This window comes from Stomoxys calcitrans, chromosome 3, assembly GCF_963082655.1.
Source record: "Stomoxys calcitrans chromosome 3, idStoCalc2.1, whole genome shotgun sequence".
NCBI lineage: Eukaryota > Metazoa > Arthropoda > Insecta > Diptera > Muscidae > Stomoxys > Stomoxys calcitrans.
In genome coordinates, this window is record NC_081554.1 from 84,037,544 (window position 1) to 84,060,983 (window position 23,440).

Sequence of the window (23,440 nt, forward strand, 5' to 3'; positions counted from 1 at the left end):
TAACACACAACAAATGTGCCAAGTATGGTCCGAATCGGTCTAAAACCTGATAAATCTCCCATACAGTCCGACCTCCAAGTTGCACTTATTAAGGCGCTAGAGGGCGCAGATCTTGTCTGATTTGGATGAAATTTTGCACAATGACTTCTTCTATGACCTCCAATACACGTGCTATGTATGACCAGATTGAATCTGCAACCTGGTATAGCTTCCATATAAACCGATCACCCGATTGTACTTCTTGAGCCTCAGCAGGACGCAATTATTATCCGGTTTGGCTGAAATTTTGAACTGTGACCCAGACTGCGTCGCCACAAAAGGCCTCGGGTTATTATATCGAAGGTTTTTCTGACCTCCTTTTTACCTCCTTTCTCACGATCCAGATCTCCCCATAGCGTTCTCGACGTCCTACCGACCGTTTAACTGTTCCACAGTGTTGCATGCGCTTTCGTCGCCCACGCCCTTAACTCAGACTGCGTCGAGGAGGCCACCATAGCGCAGACGTAAGCATGTCCGCCTATGACGCTGAACGCCCGGGTTCTGGACCTGGGTTTCCCCTCCTAATGTTGGCAACATTTGTGAGGTACTATGCCATGTAAGAACCTCTTTCCAAAGAGGTATCGCACCGTGGCACGCCGTTTGGATTCGTCAAAGAAAAAGGAGGCTCCTTGTCGACACGAAAGGCTTCGGGTTAACCAAGTTTTTGACGGTAGTCCTCTAGCCTTCACTGTCAAATCGTTTGCTCTTTCATTTCCCCTTACTCCGCTTTGGTCCGGCAACCAAACTATGCGGAACTTGCCATTCTCAGAGAAGGCGTTAATCCCATTCTTAGACTCCAAGACAGTTCATGACCTTACAGTCCTGGTTGCTGCAGCCCTGATGGCCAGGATGGTCACACTCGATGTCCTGATGGCCAGTTTACTGTGCGAAAGGATGGTCACACTCGATTTCATCGCTTTAACATCATACCACCTCACGCATTCCGTGATCGCCGGATCTCCGCCTGAAGGACCGTATTGTGGTCAGGCAGTTGAAACCAAATATCACTCCCTGGGTTCTCAATGTAGACCACCGGCCCACTCTGCCCTTTAGTTTTGATCGATCTCTGTAGTATGAACATCCACATGGCATTACCAGAGTTCCATCAATCCAAGACTGTGCCACTGGCAGCAGTGCTTCGCACTCGACCTCAAATGTCGTCTCAGGTATCCGATCGGAAACCTCTTCCATTCCTTCCAGGACTCCTATCGCCTCCTATTCTGGACTACACCGCGGTGGTGCGACCTGCAACAATCATCTATTCATTCTTCCATCGCACTAAGTCTAATAGACGAGGTGGCTAACTCACACATAATCTCTATGTTTATGGGTCGGATATCTAGAATAGTCTCCAGTGCCCCGCTGGGCGTAGTCCTCATTACCCCGCCTGTCAAAGATCACTCCTAAGTATTTGATTTTTTCAGATATCGAAATTGATCTATTGATCTCGTGAACAGGCAGATTTCAGTTTTCTCTGTGTTAACATTGAAACCCCTGGGTCTAACCCAGTTGTATGCAAGTTTTGCTCATGAACATTCCGATACAAATTTAAGCTCAATGCTAAGGGGCCTCCTTTTTATAGCCGAGTCCGAACGGCGTGCCGCAGTGCGACACCTCTTTGGAGAAGTTTAACATGGCATAGTACCTCACAAATGTTGCCAGCATTGGGAGGGGAAAACCACCGCTGAACAATTTTTCTGATGGCCTCGCCAGGATTCGAACCCAGGCGTTCAGCGTCATAGGCGGACATGCTAACCTCTGCGCTACGGTGGCCCCTAAGTAGTCATCCGAATTTTTTCCAGTTGGTTTTCACCTTTATCGGATTCGTCGCTGACCGTGCCATTATAAACGTAATGTACTCCATGGAGGTCCTCAGTTCCTGAATCTCATCGATTAGATTTTCCGCACATATTGTCACATCTGAAATCTCCTCCCTATGTCTATAACAAAGGAAGCGGTGTTACCCATATTAAGAGTTATTAGTATTCAAGAACTCTGCCAGGGCTTGGCCCCGCTCATTAATGTTGGTACTACCCCACAAAATGGGGACCTGCAGTAAATGATCTTCTTGGGAGTCGGTTGTGGTTCATCATCGTTAGCTCCCTGTTCACTAGGTTCGAGGACACATTAAGTCAAAGATTTTCCGTCATAATAATTAATGCCCGTAATAAATCTTCTTTAAAGAATTGCCTATTTCATCACAGAGAATTTCAAAATCTCCTGCTTTTTCTTACACGCAGAACAAAATACCCAATAATTGATGGCCAGCAATTAAGATAACCATCGGACATTAACTTTAGCTCACATGGAGTGCAATTAGTACATCTCTATTATGTGGATTTGTCTGTCCTCAAGTGCAATTCATTTATAACCTACAATGTACTGTTGAAATTTTATTTATTAGGGTGGATAGCTTGGATTTTGATTTAGTCGGCATTTCAAGAGTAAAAATTTAGATATTTTGTCGAAAATTTATGAAATTTGTGGAGTATCTGCTCAAATGGGTTTAAGCCGGACCTCATAGGCATATTCTTTGTGACATCCCAATGTTTGGCTAGTATTCCATTATTCCTTTGTCAATATTGTTGCCAAGGCGTATACCCCTGCAGTGCAATTCATTTATAACCTGCAATGTACTGTTGAAATTTTATTTATTAGGGTGAATAGCATGGATTTTGATTTAGTCGGCATTTCAAGAGTAAAAATTTTGATATTTTGTTGAAAATTTATAAAAGTTGTGGAGTAACCGCTCAAATGGGTTTAAGCCGGACCTCATAGGCATATTCTTTGTGACATCCCAATGTTTGGCTAGTATTCCATTAGCTTTATTCCTTTGTCAATATTGTTGCCAAGGTGTATACCCCTCGTCAGGCGGCTCATACAACCACTCACACATTGCGTTGTCATTATCATCGACAATGCGCGTCATTCATCAGTGCAAGTGTTTGGTAAACGTCTGCAATTACATTGCGTTTATAACAGACGTCGCGCAAGACATCATCAACAACAGTGACACACTGGGTGTTGGATATGGCAACAGCAACAGCAACAACAACAACAGCAAGAACATGATCTTTCGACCGGACCAACAGCAATTGAAGCAATGACCGACCATCCGACCAACAAAAACCGCCAACCCACCGGCCGGCTTTGTACCTTGTTAGATTCCAGCAGCTCTACTCGAAAATCTATGAAAATGTAGGTGAGCAACTTGTGGCCGGTCGACAGCTGATGGAACCAGACCCAGAGTTGCCCCCAAGGCATGGACATTAACACAACACCACACTGTAGCTCTCCAAAGCCTGTTGATAATGAATGTTGCCGTAACGCCCAAACGGAAATATACAGTTTGCCAATTTTTCAATGGAACTGCAGAAGAAGAAGTGGAATTGTGCAAAGAAAAACAAAAACAGAAGATGAAGAAGGAAAAAAAAAATTAAGTATGATTCCCGTCATCGAATTGAGCAACTAGTGGCATGGCGTGGCGCGTATTTAAAAAATATTTAGACACACTTGAATGAGTTTTTGTCCGCAGTTGTAGTGCATAATTTGGGCGGCTTATTGCACACTGCACATGCGTGCATGCTATTAAGTATACGTGTGAGTGTGTGTGCGTGTGTGGCTGTGTGGAGCTGTATTGCAATGATTTTTGCATTTAATCGCCGTCATATAAAATAACAAAATTAATCAAATTTGATTTGCCAAATTTGGCAATCGTACAATTATGGGATTATAATCAATCATTTGTGTACAACTTTTTGTACTCTAGAGTGGAAGAGACTAGGTCAGGATATACATACACGTCGCCGCAATTAAAACGCATGTAATAAAATCATTAAATTCCATGCTAAAATTTCTAACATAACAAATCAACTCGAGTATAAATTCACCACATTTTTTTGAAAAGAATTTGAAACGAAAATTGTGGCGAACATTTCAATTTGTATGTGGTACTCGCAATGATTAACAGGGATTGATTTTATTTTACTTTTTAGATAGGGTAGCATAGGAAAATATTGTTTTGAATTCCCTGAACAAACCGTTGATACATATTCCAGCAATCAATATCTGAAGTAGGGCTTTCCCTCCCATTCGGTACTTGTGGAGAATATTTTTAAAATTGTTTACAAAAAAAAAATGCGATTAGGAATACAATAGCATTTTAGTTGTATTGAGTACCAGAGACGTAGCCACGGGGGGGGGGGGGGGGGGGGGCTATCGGGTCCGAACCCTCTGGTTCTTTGATCAAGAAGATCAGGAGATAGGTATATATTTGGACCACACACCAATGTAAAGCGAAATTTTGTTTGCAACGTTTTCGCATCCTAAAAACACGAAACCGGTATACAACTTTGAAGTCATATAACCTGGGAGAACGCCCTATGCCACAAAACCAACCAAAATTGACTTATAACAAGGTCAGGAGATGGCATATGACTGGGCTAGACTCTGGGGTCTTAATGCCATTAACCCAAAGAAGACTAAATTCTGCTGATCCCAAGGAAGACTAAGGTGGACCAATTTTACCCACCACGTTTCCTCAACAGAACGATATTGATATCGGGCAAGGTGAAATACTTAGGAGTGGTCTTGGACAGAAAACTGAACATTTAGGAGCGTACCGAGAAGACTCAAAGGGGTTGAGCACTTTCTAGATACAGGCTTCAAATGGGGCCTGAATTCGAGTATAGTCCATTGGCTCTACAGGAGCTTACTTACAGGAGCAGTAATTCGATGGAGAAAAAGTGCAACAAAAGGATAATTCAACAGATTCAGAGAATATCTTGTCTTGGCATAGGCGGAGCAATGAGGGCCACGCCCACTAGGGCACTGGAGACAATTCTAGATATCTGACTCATAGACATACAAATTAAGAGCGGGGCAACCACTGCTGCTATATTAGACTTAGGGCGGTGGGTGAATGGAAGGATAAAATCAGGGCACACAATCGTGATATTGTCTAGGAAACCTAGAAAGAATGGAAGAGACTTCGAATCGCATATCTGAGACGACACTTGAGGTCGAGTGCGGGGCACTAATGCCAGCGGCATAACATTGGTTTAACGGAAATCTGGTATTGTCATCTGGAAGTGGGCCTGGGGGTCCACATTGAGAACCCAGGGACTGAGATCTGTTTCCGACTGTCTGTTTACAATTCGGTTCTGTACGTGAAGATCCGGGCGATCACGGAATGTGTGAGGTAGTATGGTGTTAATAAGAGGATGTCGAGGCCCATAACAACCAGGGCGAAAAGGTCATGAACAGTTTTAGAGTGTAAGAAGGAGAGTAACGAAGCCTTTCGGGGCGACGCCATTCGAGTTAAGGGTGTGGGCGATTAAAGTGCATGCAGAACTGTAGAACAGTGAAACAAACACTAGGTAGAACAACGAAAATCTTATGGGAAGATCCGTATCGTTAGAAGGCTAATCGGTCCATAACCTGATATAGCTCCCATATAAACAGATCTCCCAATTTGACTTCTTCTTCGGCCCCTGGAAGCCGCAATTTTTGTCCGATTTGGCTGATAGTGGCACATAGTGTTTTGTTATGACTTTCAACAACCAAGTACGGTCCAAGTAGGTCTATAGCTATAGTTCCTATATTTTAGCAGAACCCTTGGTGGTGGGTTCCCAAGATTTGGCCCGGCCAAACTTAGCACGCTTTTACTTGTTATACCCTACACCACTACTGTGGTACAGGGTATTATAACTAAGAAAGAAAGATAGACCCATTGATAAGTGTACCGATCGACTCAGAATCACTTTCTGATTCGATTTAGCTATGTCCGTCTGTCTGTCTGTCCATGTTAATTTGTGTACAAAGTACAGAGCGCACTTTTCATCCGATTGTCTTCAAATTTGGTATGAGCATGTTTTTCGGCCTAGAGACGAAGCCTATTGAAATTGGAAAAAAATCGATTCAGATTTGGATATAGCTCTCATATATATGGTCGTCCGATTTGCAGTAATACTGCAATAAAATGGTCATTTGTTAACCGATTCTCTCGAAATTTGGCAGAAAGGATTTTCTTATGACTCCCAATATTGCCGGTTAATTTCATAGAAATCGGTTCAGATTTGGATATGGCTCCCATGTATATATTCGTCCGATTTGCAGTAATAATGCAATAAAATGGCCATTTGTTAACCGATTCTTTTGAAATTTGTTAGGAAGGATTTTCTCTTGACTCTCGACATTACCGTTGAATTTCATGGAAATCGGTTCAGATTTAGATATAGCTCTCATATATATATATATATATATATATATATATATATATATATATATATATATATATTTACACCTAGAGCAAGCGCATTTATTGACCAATCTTCCCAAAACTTCATACAACACTTTCTTCGACGACTGTAACAGTATCTGATAAGTTTGCTCGAAATCGGTTCAGTTTTAGATATAGCTCCCATATATATGTTCGTCCGATTTGCAGTAATATTGCAATAAAATGGTCTTTTGTTAACCGATTCTCTCGACATTTGGCAGGAAGGATTTTCTTATGACTCTCGATATTAATGACGAATTTCATAGAAATCGGCTTGGATTTTGACATAGCTCTCATATATGTATATCGCCAGATTTTCATCCCAAGAGCCGCTGCAAGCGCATTATTTAACCAATCTTTCCAAAATTTTCCACCACGCTTTCCTCGACGACTAACACATTATCTGAGAAGTTTGCTTGAAATCAATTCAGAATTAGATATGACTCCCATACATATGTTCGTCAAATTTTGGGTAATTTGCAAAAATGTTGTCATTTGTCAACCGCAGTTATTACTGTTTGACATATATTTGATCGCCGAGGTCCATCAAAATTGGTTCAGAATTCGTAATAGCTCCCACATTGTACTTATAGGGTAGGTGTAGGGTCGGCACCGCCCGACTTTTGCCCTTCCTTATTGGTTTTTCCATAATTAAATAAGCATATTTTTCTTTACCATAATTGAAATAGTAAGACTTATATACTTAATGTAATACCTTGGGCAACACCCATTTCCAGATGCCCCCACAGCTAGGGAAATATGAAAAAGACCTTTACACAGGTTTCTAAGACAAATATCCCTCAAAACAAAAAACCATTTAGAGGTATGGCTTAGTGAATAGAAAATACCCAACCTCCACTTGTCCCCCACCTGCATGGCAAATCTTTTGTCTGATTGGAAGATTTGAAATTTGTTCCGCCATATCTGGCATACTAAGCATAACATTATTCCACACAACCAATCTCAACTTTTCTGGAAAAGTTCACTTTCAAATTTAAAATGCATAACTCCGCCTCCGGACAGACTAGCCGACAGCTGGGGGAGAGACTCACCGCAAACAAATCACCTCCACCACCCAGCATGGGGTCACCTCCATCACAGCGCATCGACGAATGAATTCCTAACAAACAAACTGCATGGGGAGGAGGGGGTTAAAATCCTCAATTGAATTTAATCTAAATGTCATTATTAGTCTCCAAGGTATCGTTCTTGTATTATTTCTTGTTTAATGTTTTGTTATTTGTATTTAGAAGAAGAAAAAAAAAACTCATTAAATTTTCGTTTTCCTTATTCGCTTGGCTTGGTTTGCGTTGCATGTGTATGTATGTTGCGGTACAACAACCATAACTAATCGCATAAATTAATAACATTTAAGATTCTCTTGTGTTTTCTTGTTGTTGTTGTCTTTCAAATGCCAAAATCGTTGAGCAAATCTTTTGCCAAGAAGCCAAGCAAACCCCTCATTTCCAAGAGATTCCCTGGAATGAAAAAAATCAGCCAGAATGGCTCAAAAAAAGTTGGGGGCTAAACAAAGATTTGCTCAAAGACACACTTGTTTTATAACTTCATTGGACTGATGGCTGTTGTTCGGCTTGTTTTTTATGGTCTCTTACAGGTGCAGCATTTAACACCAGCGCCAATTTACAAGAAGAACGTGCAGCACCACAGCCAGCTCCGCAACCGCCAATAACACCCACTGGTGTGAGCGCAGCAACACCAGCAGCAAAGGCAACACCGGCAACCCTAGCAAATAGTAGTGATAGTACAACAAACAGTAAAGCGACAACAACTGCAACAACAACTATAACAACACCACCGAAGATCTCAGCAATAACAACAAACGCAAACACGGCTGTAACAAACACCAACAACAACAACAACACCGCAACATCCAACTCAAGCTCAACCACAATACCCAGCAATAGTGGCGGCCACAGCATCAACTGTAGCCATCATCAACGTAGCCATAAAGCTCTTCATATAAAAACCGAAAAGCAAACGGACACCGATTCCATAGCAATAGCAGGACAAACATCAGCCAGCCCAGCCTCAACATCAACAGCATCTGCTGCCGCAGCTGCAACAGCAGCAACAGTACCAACATCAGGATCAGCGGCCAGACCCTCCTCAAATAGACCAACAATCACAACCTGCAACGATCATACGAAGACGCGGCCAACCAACGTTACCACAAGCATGTTACTATTGCAACCAAATGTAAGTAGCCACCTTCCTGCTGTGTTCTTACATTTCATTTCAGTGTAAAATGAAACCAGATCAGATTTGAGAATAGGAAAATAAATCCAATATTTCCCATGAAAGAATGGAAACAAATTTCATGAACATGTCTCAGGGTACCCTGAGAAAAAATGCAGGTAGTCAGGGATCTTTCTCCGCATTTATAGCATGCATGGCTGTAGTGTTCCTTCTTTACCATGCCAAGCTCCCTCATCCTCAAACTTTTAGTGCGAGTACTAAAGGGTGATTTTTTTGAGGTTAGGATTTTCATGCATTAGTATTTGACAGATCACGTGGGATTTCAGACATGGTGTCAAAGAGAAAGATGCTCAGTATGCTTTGACATTTCATCATGAATAGACTTACTAACGAGCAACGCTTGCAAATCATTGAATTTTATTACCAAAATCAGTGTTCGGTTCGAAATGTGTTCAAATTTTGACAAATTTTGTTCAGCGATGAGGCTCATTTCTGGTTGAATGGCTACGTAAATAAGCAAAATTGCCGCATTTGGAGTGAAGAGCAACCAGAAGCCGTTCAAGAACTGCCCATGCATCCCGAAAAATGCACTGTTTGGTGTGGTTTGTACGCTGGTGGAATCATTGGACCGTATTTTTTCAAAGATGCTGTTGGACGCAACGTTACGGTGAATGAACACATTTCGAACCGAACACTGATTTTGGTAATAAAATTCAATAATTTGCAAGCGTTGCTCGTTAGTAAGTCTATTCATGATGAAATGTCAAAGCATACTGAGCATCTTTCTCTTTGACACCATGTCTGAAATCCCACGTGATCTGTCAAATACTAATGCATGAAAATCCTAACCTCAAAAAAATCACCCTTTACTATCCAAAGTCTTCCACCATATCAGTGACCCATATGTCACAGATCTCACCATGGTCAAGTAAATAATATTGGGCCAACTCCACACTTCCAACCGAACATGCTCCTGTAGGAGTAAAGAGCGCATAATGCCTTTTAACTTCTTTCCTCCCTATACATCTTTAAGGACAAATCGAGGAGTAAACAGTTTTATTTCATCTCCTTCGAATACTGCTGAATATTACCTTCCAGAGTGGGAATTTCAAAAACCCAGGATCTTAAATAAACGGAAAACACAAGCCCCATTTTTGTTAAATTTGCCTTAACCCATTTCTCCTAGACCAACTCGAAAGAAACTTGCCTTGGATTGACAGCACGACATCTTCCGCATATGCAAGAATTTCGAAACATCCCTGTTGAGATCGAATAGGCCTGCGTTTATCATCATGTTTTAGAGAATAGGCAAGAACACTCCTCCTTTAGTTTTTCCCTTTGTCATCCAACTTCTGACCAAACTGTCCCCCACGTTTGCATTGACAATCCTGCCGAATAGTTTGTTATTCGTTAATTGAGAGATATTTAGATGGAATCACTTGCTGTCGGAACAAGCGTCCATCAACCGTATCCCTACGCCGTTAAATGCCCCTTAGATATCCGCAAGGAATATCTTTCAAGCGGAGATATGTCTCAACATCTCGCACCATGTAGTGGAGGACCGTCCCCACCGACGGTATGCCCCCCGGAAGTTTTTCCTCTTTCATGCTCATAACTATTTCCCTTGGGGATAAAGACCATTCTCCATGCCCATCGTATGTTCGACCATGTCACCATGTTTCAGATAATCGACGGGAATACTCCCCCTTGAGAAGTTCTTCTTATCACCCGAATTCTGACCAAACTATCTCCCAAGATTGTATAGATAGTGTTGTTGTCCATTGGGAAATATTTAGGCGGATTCCCTACGGCCGGAGAGCATTTATCGATCCTATCTTCATGTTGTTAAATGCTCCTTCGATATACAAGAAGGTCGTGCTGTACTCCTTCAACAGGGGATGTGTATCACCATCTCGTACCATTTAATCCTGTCCGTCCGTCTGTCGAAAGCACGCTATCTTTCGAAGGAGTAAAGCTAGCCGCTTTAACTTTTTCACCAATACTTCCTACAAGTGTGAGTCGGTTTGGATTGTAAATGGGCTATATCGGCCCATATTTTGATATAGCTGCCTTATAAACCGATCTTGGATCTTGACTTCTTGAGCCACTAGAGGGCGCAATTCTTATCCGATTTTATTATGACTGTCAACTACTGTGCTAAGTATGTTTCAAATCGATTCATAGCTTGATATAGCTGCCATATATACCAGTCTAGGATCTTGACATCTTGAGCCGCTAGAGGGCGCAATTATTATCCAATTTGGCTGAAATTTTGAATAAAGTATTTTGGTTGTACCATCAACAACTGTGCTCAGTATGGTCCAAATCGGTTTATTACCTGATATAGCTCCCATTAAAACGGATCTTAATTTTTGACTTCTTGAGCCTCTAGAGGGCACAATTATCATCCGATTTTGATGAAATTTCGGATTGATCAATAAAAACTGTACCCAGTATGATCTATATCGGTTCATAACGTGATATAGCTCCCATATAAACCGATTTCGTATCTTGACTTTGTGAGCCACTAGAGGGCGCAATTATTACCCAATTTGGCTGAAATTTTGCACGAAGTGTTTTGTTCTAACTTCTAATTACCGCTCCAAGTATGGTCTAAATCGCTTCATACCGTAATATAGTTTCCGTATAATCTGATCTCGGATCTTGACTTCGTGCGCCTCTAGAGGGCGCAATTAATATTCGATTTGGCTGAAATTTAGCAAGCAAGTTTTGCTTTGACCATCAACAACGGTACCAAATGTGGCTCAAAACGGTTCATTGCCTGATATAGCTCCCATATAAACCGATCTCGGATCTTCACTTCTTAAGCCGCTTGAGGAACTTCAAATCCAACATTTTGGTGAGGGCAAGAAAGGCAACTCTTGCCCCATACACCTGCATGAGAGCCATTGGCAAAAGTTAGAGGTTTAGACCGCGCGTCATGCATTGGGTATATACTGCAGTTGTTAGACCTTTAATGCTATATGGTGTTGTGGTCTGGTGGAAGGCGCTTCAAAAGTCCACCTACTGTTCAATGCTCAAATGGATCTAAAGGATGGCTTGTTTGTGTGTTAGCATCACAGCCGCACTGAGAACGACACCATCTGATGCACTGAATTTAATGCTACATCTTATGTCCCTGGACATTGTGGCTAGACAAATAGCAGCGACCACGACCGTTAAGCTAAGGGTGCTTATCTTTGGTCATGTTTCGGCTACGGACACTGTGTTATCTTTGATACAATGTCCAATGTTCCAGGCAGTATGGATTACACCCATCCTGAGAAGCTTTTTGACAAAAAGTACTGTACCACTACTCCTGATAGAACCGGTTGGAACTACAATATCCCTGGTAATAGAAGTTACATAGATTTCTACACGGATGGTTCTAAACTAGACGACAAGGTGGGCATTTGGGTAATCTAAAGATTTGGATTTGGTCATATCGAAAAAGTTACCCGACCACTGCAGTGTGTATCAAGCGAAGTTCTTTGCAATTAAGGAAGTGGTGAAATGATATATATATCCCAGGGAATTGTAAAGGGGACGAGCTTGCGAGACTAGGAACTACCCTACACATTCCAGGGAAACTGAAATCTGTGGGCATGGCTCTAACGACATGTAAGCTAAGATTTCGAGATCAGGCTCGAAGGCAATAAATGATAGATGGTCACAAAGAGGGGGCTGTGGGCATTCCAAAACTATGTAGCCTAATCTAGACTTGAAGAGGTCTACCGCTTTGCTGTTACTGACTAGATCATACGTCTCAGTAATTGTGCCCGTCAACGACTTTTGCAGAAGCTGTGAAGACATCAAAGAATAAGCGACTGTAGAAACCTTCTGCGTGTGTGACCCGCTCTGGTAATCGGAAGGAGTTCCACTTTAGGTTCTCATTTCTTTAAGAACCTGTCTGATTTAGCGGATGTGAACGTTCGCAAGTTGTTGGGCTTTTTAAAGCGATCTGGATGGTTCAATGGTAGGAACTAGAAGGCATCTTCCTTCTTCTGTTACTGTGGTAACAGGGTGCAATTCTTATCCGATTTGGCTGAAATTTTGCATAACAATTCTTAGTCATTATCCTTTGTATGCCCATAAAGAGATATCGAGCAAAGAACTTGACAAATGCGATCCATGGTGGAGGGTGTATAAGATTCGACCCGGCCGAACTTAGCACGCTTTACATGGCATAGTACCTCACAAATGTAAGGATCCTGGCACGCCCTTCTTTATAAAGTACTTTGTGCAACTTGGAGGCATCACTAGCATTGAAACTCTCCACAGAATTTCGCCCAAGAACGTATCTTTGATTACCTGCACCTCCGAACCTACCCACAGTGTTATCTTCCCCTGCCATTTTCTTTCCCTTAGCCTTATTTAAACCTAGAGCTCTCCTTTCTAAGCATTTTCTGTTCCGGGCTTCAGCAAGACTGTTTTGTGTTATGAGAAGATACTCATTCTTAATATGATTTCAGAAAGGCTTAGTTCAGACATTCAGCAACAAGATGAACTGCAGAAATCTTATGTTAAAGGTTGTTAATATTGGGTTGCCCAAAAAGTAAATGCGGATTTTTTAAAAGAAAGTAAATGCATTTTTAATAAAACTTAGAATGAACTTTAATCAAATATACTTTCTTTACACTTTTATTCTAAAGCAAGCTAAAAGTAACAGCTGATAACTGACAGAAGAAAAAATTCAATTACAGAGTCACAAGCTGTGAAAAAAATTGTCAACGCCGACTGTATGAAAAATCCGCAATTACTTTTTGGGCAACCCTAGTAGCACAGAATAAGATTTATGCAATTGATGTTTCAAAATCAATAGCATTTGTCCTTGGGCCATAAAAATTATTTTTTACAACAAGTGCGATCTGTACCTTGACCACAAAAAATGCACAGGTAGAAGGACAACTATCTCCGCTGTTGATCAAAAGGAGATTTTAAGTGTTTAACTATTCTCATACAAATGCACAAACTTATAATACCCTGTACCACAGTAGTGGTGTAAAGTATAAATATTTAACTCAATTTCCGAAGTGTCAAAATAAATATTTTCCATAACAAAAAAAAACAAACATAAAGTTTCAAAAACGCCAAGCAATAACAATGTGCGAAATTTTCTTTAACTCCTCATAATGAAGCTAGAAAACAGCCACAACAATGGCTTGCTAATTGCATTCGCATTGGGAAGAGATGACACCTCGATGGGAGATGCAACAATGACAATGACGACTACAAAAGACAATTAACCGCAACCAATCAACAAATTATCACCTAACCAAAACAAACAACTTCCAAGAGTACCACATTAGAAAAAAAACACCTTTGAATGTTTAATCGCCACTAAGTAAACGGGAAAATTCTTAATAATGGGGGTTGAAATTTTAAAATCATCAACACCAAAACATTATCCATGGTCCTAGTATTTATGTAAGCAGCCTTTAAAGGCGTATAAAACATTCATAACAATGAAGAAGAACCACTCAACATTGTGGTTGTTGAGAAAACGAATGGCAGGCGTTTGCCAACAGAGAGACACCCAGACGGACAGACAATAACTGCCAATCATATTTAGTTACCCATTCGCCAAATGTACAAATCTATAAAAAAAAGCGCGCATGGCTAATGTAAACAACTCCTCCTTAAAAGTTACATGGGTTAACCAAAATCCCATGTTTTGCACTGCGTTCATATGAGAGATATTTTTTTTAATTTAGTCTTTTTACAACTGGCTTTCATTGCAGAACACTTTCGGTTCTCTTTCTCCGTTCGATAACTTTTCCTCGCAAACCAGCAACCAACAGCAACACCACCATCCAGTAGCACAACAGCAACATCAGCAGCATATACACCATCACCACAACCATCACCATCATCATCACCATCACAATCACAGTGGTGGCCATCACCATCATCAGCATAATCACCACGCGGCAACTTCTGCAGCATTGGCAAACAACTCAACGTCCCATTTACTGTCCGTGGCCACGGAGGATCATTTGATTGGAAACCTAACGGATACCACAACCTCAGAACACTCGGAACTCATTGATCACACCTTCAATCAATTGTCCGATTTATTCTTTCCTACCGACTCCAATCAATCGCTGCTCTCGCCCACACTCGACAGCCATACCAGTCGCGAACCGGATTCCTCGACACCGCACAATCACAACCATTTGCAAGATCTCCATTCGTCGTGTGAAACTCTGGTAGGTAGCAGCGAGGATATAACCTCGTCCCTGGAAAACCTAACAAAACTAACGTGCCTGCGTGAGAAGCGTTTATCCTCCATACCGGAACAGCATAGTGTGAGTACACCCAACTCGGAAAGGGATCAATCGTCATTGTGCTTTGATCGCTCCACTCCCCAAGAACTGGGCCTGCTGAGTTTGCGTTCAAGCAGTGATCCAGCGATAGCCTTGCATACGCTACAAGAACGACAAGCCTTGAAGCAGCAACAGCAGCAGCAGCAACAACAACATCAGCATCACAGTAGAGGAGATCCCCTATTATCACCGCTGGAAGGGCCTTTGTCTTTGCCCAGCTTTGAAGAGACCTATTCGCTCAAATACGGCACAACACCCAGTGGTGCTACAGTTCCCACAAGCGAATTGCAAATAAAAATGGATGAAGATTGTTATCCGTTAACAACATCATCGGCCGAAGGTATAGGAGGGCCAGCTTTAAATCAGACCCACACGCATCATCATACACAACATCAGCAACAGCAACAGCATCATCATCATCACCAGCAACAACAGCAGCACCACCAACAAACACCACAACAGCAACAGCAGCAGCAACAACACCCCAGCCATCAGCAACAATTATCCAGCCACAATAGTTTAATGGGCAATCCGCAACAGACATCACAACAGCAGGCCCCTCACCAACATCACGCACACCAACAGAATTCCAATAACTTCAGCTATCATGGCCATTTCAATGCTACCACCACACCAGCCTCCTCAAGTTCTTCAGCCTCGTCCTATGAGTACAACAATGGCTCCAGTTCGGGCAATGAGAACTCGCAAAATTTTAATGCTGCCTCAACGGGAGAAAGTTTCTATCATCAATACCAAGTAGCGCAACCAAATGTAAGTAGAAAATTTTTAGTTTATTGCAATTAGCTGTCAAAACCACTAACTTTTTGTCACTCGATCGTTCACCAAATTCTCGAAATGGGCTGATTGCCATGAGTTGGCTAACGAATCAAGTGTCAATAAAAAAAAACGTCACTTCATTAAATGTCACTTCATTAACTCAGTTCGTATTTGAGTTAGTTTACAACAATCAAATCGGAAATTGTTGTGGCTATGGTAAGACCATAGCAGTAGTCATATCGGGGAACCGGTATTTACGGGGGCCTATGTCAGTATAAGGACCGATTTGGATCATACTTGGACGCTGGAAGTCATAGCAGAAGTCTTTGTGTCAAATATCAGCCAAATCAGGTGAAAATTGAGGTTTCAAGTAGCTCAAGAAGTCAAATCCGAGGATCGGTTAATATGGGGGCTATATGGACCGATTCGGATCATACTTGGCATGTTGGAAGCCATTGCAGAAGTCTTGTGCCAAATTAGATAACAATTGAGGGCTCTAGGGGCTCAAGAAGTCAAATCCAGAAATCAGTTTATATGGAGAGTATACCAGTTTATTGACCGATTCGAATCATAGTCGGCAATGATGTTGGAAGTCAGAAGAGAAGTCCTTGTGCAAAGTTTCAGGGAAATCGGATGAAAACCGGAGAGTATGGGGGCTATATCAGTTTATAGACCGAGTCGGATCATACTCGGCCATAATGTTTGAGGTCAGTACGGAAGTCCTTGTGACAAGTTTTAGCCAAATCAGATGAAAACGTAGAATTTTAGGAGCTCAAGAAGTCAAATCCGGGATCGGTTTATATGGGTCCATATCAATTTTCGACCGGTTCAGACCATTCACGGGACTGATATTCGTCTGAAAGGAAGTTTCTGTGCCAAATTTTAACCAAATATGATGGAAACTAAGGTTTCTAGGTTCTCAAGAGTCAAATCCGGGTATCGGTTTGTATGGAATCTACATCAGTTTAAAGACCGATTCGGATCATACTCAGCACTGATACTAGAAGTCTGAACCCGAGCCCTCGTGTAAAATTTCAAACAAATTGGATAAAAATTGAGGTCTCTAGGGGCTCAAGACGTCAACCCTGGAGATCGGTTTATGTGGGAGCTATATTCATATCTAAGCCGATATGGGCCATTTGCAATCTCCCACGATCTTAATCGATAAGAAGTATCTGGACAAAATTTAAAGCAGATATCTTTATTTGTTTGAACGCTATCGTGATTTTGACAGGCAGACATGGCTAGATCGATTCAGAACATCAAGACGATCAAGAATATATACTTAATACGGTCTCAATATTTCGAGGTTTAGATTTGGTTACCCACATCCTATGGTGCTAGGTAGAAAATGTTAGTGGTTTTGGCGGTAAACTTGAGGCTAATCTTTTGACAGCATTCTTTAGCTCCCAATGGCTTTTAAACACTCAGTGTTCTAGTCTATTTGTTTTAACCTTTCTATCGGCTTAAACATTCTCCATGCTTACAACAATTTTTTTATACCCTCCACCATAAGATGGGGGGTATACTAATTTCGTCATTCTGTTTGTAACTACTCGAAATATTCGTCTGAGACCCCATAAAGTATATATATTCTTGATCGTCGTGACATTTTATGTCGATCTAGCCATGTCCGTCCGTCTGTCCGTCCGTCCGTCCGTCCGTCCGTCCGTCCGTCCGTCCGTCCGTCCGTCCGTCCGTCTGTCTGTCGAAAGCACGCTAACTTCCGAAGGAGTAAAGCTAGCCGCTTGAAATTTTGCACAAATACTTCTTATTAGTGTAGGTCGGTTGGTATTGTAAATGGGCCATATCGGTCCATGTTTTGATATAGCTGCCATATAAACCGATCTTGGGTCTTGACATCTTGAGCCTCTAGAAGGCGCAATTCTTATCCGATTGGAATGAAATTTTGCACGACGTGTTTTTTTATTTTTTATTATATCCAACAACTGTGCCAAGTATGGTTGAAGTCGGTCCATAACCTGATATAGCTGCCATATAAACCGATCTTGGGTCTCGACTTCTTGAGCCTCTAGAGTGCGCAATTCTTATCCGATTAAAATGAAATTTTGCACGACGTGTTTTTTTATTATATCCAACAACTGTGCCAAGTATGGTTCAAATCGGCCCATAACCTGATATAGCTGCCATATAAACCGATCTTGGGTCTTGACTTCTTGAGCCTCTAGAGTGCGCAATTCTCATCCGATTGAAATGAAATTTTGCACGAAATATTTCGTTATGATATCCAATAACTGTGCCAAGTATGGTTGAAATCGGTCCATAACCTGATATAGCTGTCATATAAACAGATCTGGGATCTTGACTTCTTGACCCCTAGAGGTCGCAATTATTATCCGATATGCCTGAAATTTTGTACGACGGATCCTCTCATGACCATCAACAAACGTGTTTTTTATGGTCTGAATCGGTCTATAGCCCGATACAGATCCCATATAAATCGCTCTCTCTATTTAACTTCGTGAGCCCCAATGGGCGCAATTCTTATACGAATTGGCTGAAATTTTACACAGGTCTCCAACATATAATTTAATTGTGGTCCGAACCGGACCATATCTTGATATCGTTTTAATAGCAGAGCAACTCTTTTCTTATATCCTTTTTTGCCTAAGAAGAAATTCCGGGAAAAGAACTCGACAAATGCGATCCATGGTGGAGGGTATATAAGATTCGGCCCGGCCGAACTTAGCACGCTTTTACTTGTTAATCCTATATAACTTTGAACTCGTTTATCCAAGGCAATCTAATCTATTTATAACCCAAGATTTTTCAATCTCTTTCTTCCGAATGTTTTTCCTTCTATAAAACTAAACTAACACAACTTCTTTTTTCTCTTTCTATGTCTTCTTTCACTTTCCGGTATGCGGTCCAAAATCATTTCCCTCACAGAATTATCATTCAACGACAGCTGAACGTTACAGTTTACCAACGTTTCCCACCATGTCAGAGCTGGAAGCTGCTACCACTGCTGCTTCTTCGGCTGCCTTGGCGCCCCTGAGGCGGGCCTCTCTGCCCATCAATCGTTCGGAGTCACCGCTCAGCAGCCACAGTCCGAAACTTCCCAAATTGGTTATAGGTTCCAGCAATTCTGCATTGCATCATATCAAGCATCAGCATCCTTCCGCTCACCCACAACTCTCCAGCGCTCCCAGTTCAGCTTCGAACTCACCCAGTGTGCGACAGCAAAGCTCTACACCCGTCCTCCATCATCACATGAGCCAATCGGCCGATATGCTCAATGGTCGCGTTATACCCACCCCGCCCTCGCAATTGTGCGCGGTTTGTGGTGACACAGCGGCCTGTCAACACTATGGCGTTCGTACCTGTGAGGGCTGCAAGGGCTTCTTTAAACGCACCGTCCAAAAAGGTTCCAAATATGTTTGCTTGGCCGACAAAAATTGCCCGGTGGATAAAAGGCGTCGCAACCGTTGCCAGTTTTGCCGCTTCCAAAAGTGTCTGGCAGTGGGCATGGTCAAGGAAGTTGTACGCACAGACTCCCTGAAGGGACGACGTGGTCGTCTACCTTCAAAGCCCAAATCTCCTCAAGAATCGCCACCCTCACCCCCAGTCTCTCTAATAACGGCACTAGTGCGCTCCCATGTGGATACCACACCCGACCCCTCTTGCCTTGACTACTCACAGTATCGTGAACCCAATCAACTTGATTCACCTGTGGTAATGAGTGAAGCCGAAAAAGTCCAACAGTTCTATAATCTTCTAACCACCTCTGTGGATGTTATCAAACAATTCGCTGAGAAAATTCCTGGCTATTCAGATCTGACTTCAGACGATCAGGAGCTATTACTGCAGTCTGCCTCACTGGAGCTATTTGTACTGCGTCTATCATATCGTGCACGTGTCGATGATACAAAGATGACCTTCTGCAATGGCATTGTTCTGCATCGCAGCCAATGTCAACGTTCCTTTGGCGATTGGCTAAATGGCATATTGGAGTTTAGCAAGAGCTTGCATAACTTGGAAATCGACATATCTGCATTTGCTTGCCTGTGTGCGCTGACATTGGTGACAGGTAAGTGAAAATTCAATATGAAAATTGAGTTAAATATTCCAGACGAGGAGAGTGCATCATCAAACATAAATTCGAAGTGGGGAAAGAAGGTTTCGTGTGTTAGTGTTACTTACATTAGGTACAAAATGGATTTAAACTCGCATATAAGAAGATGGGCTTCGAAATCATGCATGCCCACAGGATAGCTACGGTGTCGTTCGTAGACAAAACGGTATCAAAGTTTCTTTGCCCGTAAACATTTCATTCAGAACAGCGCATGACTTCTCCGATATCAGTAAGTGCTGTCCAGTTCAATCCTAATGTCATACTATGGCACGCCGTTCGGACTCGGCCATAAAAATGAGGTCCCTTATCATTGAACTTAAAATTGAATCGGGCAGCACTCATTGGTTTGTGAGAAATTTGCCCCAGTCCCTTAATGGATTGTGCATGGGCAAATTTGAACTTACTCTTCTCTCGAATACCTTTCACTGGAGTCCCATATTGTACCGATCGGTCCACTTTTGATATTGGGGGATACTTATGGTGCGGTTTAGGTTTGGGGCGGCGCCCAAGGTACTTGGATACAATTTTTGACATCATATTTGTATTTAACTCCCGAAGACCTTTCATTCGAATCCCATATTGTTCCGATGGGTCTACTTTGATTTTAGGTGGTACTTTTAGGGCTTGGGCCCTGCATACTTGAGTCCATTTTTTAATATCATTTTCATACTCTACTCCCGAATACCATTAATTTGAGTCCTATATTGTCCCAATCGGCCCAGTTATTATTTTGGGCAGTACTCTTGGGGCTACGCCCTAGGTATTTGAATCAAATTTTTGACACCATATTCGTATTCTACTCCCAAAAACCTTTCGTTTGAGTCCCATATTGTCCTGATCAATTCACTTTTGGTTTTGGGCCTGGGGCGGCCTCCTAGGTACTTGAACCCATTTTTAACTCCCAAATACCTTTCATTGGAGTTCCATATAGTGCCGATTGGTCTCTTGATTTTGGACGGTTTTGTGCTTGGGACGACTCTCTAGATACTTGGATCCAATTTGTAATGTCATTTTCATACTCTACTCCCGAATACCTTTCATTGGAGTCCTATATTGTCCCGACCGGTCCACTTATTATTCTGGGCGGTACTTTTGGGGCTACGCCATAGGTATTTGGATCCAATTTTTTTCACCATATTCGTATTCTACTCGCGAAACCCTTTTATTTGAGTCCCATATTGTCCTGAAGGGTCCACTTTTGGTTTGGTTGGGCGCTACTTCCGGGGCATTTTTTGGGCCTGGAGCTGCCTCCTAAGTACTTGGACCCAATTTTTAATACCATATTCGTATTTAACTCCCAAATACCTTTCATAGGAGTCCCATATAGTCCCTTTCATGTGTGTCCCATATTGACCCGATCGGCCCACTTTGATTTTTGTTAGTATTTTTGGGGTGGTTTTGGGATTTGGACTGTTCGCTAGGTACTTGGTCGCAATTTTAAATATCATATTTATACTCTTCTCACAGATATCTTTTCTTTGCGTCCCATATTGTCCTGGTCGCTCCACTTTTATTTTTGGGTGCTACCTTTGGGGCGGTTTTGGGCCTGGGCGGCCTCCTAGGTACTTGTCCCTATATTGCTCCAACGGGTTTTGGGGGTGAGGAGGCCCCTCAGACAACAGGAAATAAATTTTTATGTTAAATTTCTGCTCTACCCATATTGCTCAAAACGGTAAAAGTGTTCTGTTGATGTTTTTTTTTTGGCGGGTGGGGGACCCCACGACACTTAGAGTGACAGTTTTATGCCAGTCTACTACTCTTAAATACCTTTCATTTGATATACATATTGTCCCAATTGGTAAACATGTCCGATCGGGTGGGTTTTGGGATGGGGCGTCCCCCCTGGTTATTTGACACCAAAATGTTATACCAATTTTGTGTTTTTGGAGTACAAAAAGTCGGAGTCGACCAGAATCGCGTTTTTGAGGCCGGAGTCGGACTATTGAGCCGGAATCGTACTATTGAGCAGGAATCGGACTATTGAGCCAGATTCAGACTTTGGTTCGAAGTTGAGCACGCTAGCACCAACTCCGAACCGCTGCTCGACTCCGACTTAATACTGCGGAGTCGAGGGCTAGACTCCGCAGCCCTGGTTAAAACTTTTCTGGTCGAGGGCTAGACTCCGCAGCCCTGATTTAAACTTTCCTGAGGTTGCTTAGCCCATCCCTCAGAGGCCTTTTTACGCTTATGGCCCAAACTCTATCATCTATGAAAATTTTATGAAAATAGGTTTTTTAGTCTATACGGAATGGACAAATAAACTTACAAACAAGCAAAAAAAAAAAACAATATTTAAACATTTTTACACAATAGATTAAGTCGCCATCGACTATTTAAAGTTAAAGTCAACTAAGTGACGAGTCGAAATCAAAACACAATCAAGCAGTCCTCAGATATCAAAAATGTCATTTACACATGGCAAATAACTAAAAATTTTATTTTTTTTGTTTTCATTATTTTTTCTTCCTTCCAGAACGCCATGGCCTACGTGAACCGAAAAAAGTGGAACAACTACAAATGAAAATCATTGGCAGCCTACGCGATCATGTTACCTACAATGCTGAAGCCCAAAAGAAACCCCACTACTTTAGCCGGTTACTGGGTAAGCTGCCCGAATTACGTTCACTCAGTGTACAGGGTCTGCAAAGGATATTCTATTTGAAACTGGAAGATCTAGTGCCGGCACCAGCTCTAATAGAGAACATGTTTGTGGCCAGTTTACCATTTTAAAGAAAAAGGAGGCACATAGAACAACCTATCAAGCAACCAAACTAAATACCACTACTTTCCCCCAAGTTGAACTAAGGCATTCTTCAACTAAATGCAAAAAAAAGAAGGAAATACCTATCAAGGGTAAAAATAATATATAAAATGTAAATTATTTTTTGTTTATTTTTTTTAGTAAAATCCTAAATATGTATAAAAAGTAAAACAAAACAACTAATTTAAATACCTATTATTAATAATTATTATTTATACTTGATTAAGCAAATATTAGCATTAGCCATTCTAGAATAAGTGTTACATATTAAGTGATAATAAGAATTGTTTATTTTTCAAATAACTTTACTTTTGGTTTTATTGCTTTCTTATGGTTTCTGGAGTTTCACAAATATAAAAAGGTCTCTTTTCTTTTAGAACTATATGATGGTGGACATAGGTACCTTTACCAAAGCTTTATCATCATAATGGTAAAAGAGAATAGACCTAATTTTATTATCAACTTGTTTTATTCTTATAATACTACTTCTCCCATACAATCCTTGAAATCCCTTGAACTTCTTTTGCAACCTACCTTCTTTTTGGTTTGTGGTTCGTTCATTTTCAAGTTCGTTCTTCAACAATTTTGCTTTTGTTTCGTTATTGCATGACGCTTTATAGACAAATTATCGATAGTTTAAGCAGTCATATTCAGTTATTCCGTAAATTCAAAAAATGCAATCCAATCTAACTACAAGCGATTTGCTTATATTGCAATGTTAGTTAATAAAGGGGGTCACAAACATTTTAAACATTTAAAGATTGTGATGATTAGTTACACACAAAGTTCCTAAAGGCAAATGGGAGTCGGTGAATATAGAAAACCTAAAAATGGAAAAAGGAAATTTCGGAATAAAAACAAGTAAGGAAATGCAAAAGTAGGATGGTGCTTAGTATATAATACCCTACACCTATCACATAAGTGGGAATTGGGAGCTATATCTA

General features: G+C 41.4%; 1 protein-coding gene across 4 annotated transcripts in view; it reads left to right on the forward strand.

Moving 5' to 3' along the window:
- LOC106090878 (probable nuclear hormone receptor HR38) overlaps window positions 1–22,676 on the forward strand; it is a 192,881-nt gene extending 170,205 nt beyond the window's left edge. For all 4 annotated transcript variants that reach the window (XM_059364824.1, XM_059364825.1, XM_059364826.1 and 1 more), the window contains 4 exons: window positions 7,935–8,536; window positions 14,278–15,633; window positions 18,550–19,690; window positions 22,209–22,676. In XM_059364824.1, the coding sequence (XP_059220807.1) occupies window positions 7,935–8,536; window positions 14,278–15,633; window positions 18,550–19,690; window positions 22,209–22,465 (3,356 nt within the window). In that variant the 3' untranslated portion in view covers window positions 22,466–22,676. The remainder of the gene's footprint in view (window positions 1–7,934; window positions 8,537–14,277; window positions 15,634–18,549; window positions 19,691–22,208) is intronic.
- The last annotated feature ends 764 nt before the right edge of the window (window positions 22,677–23,440 follow it).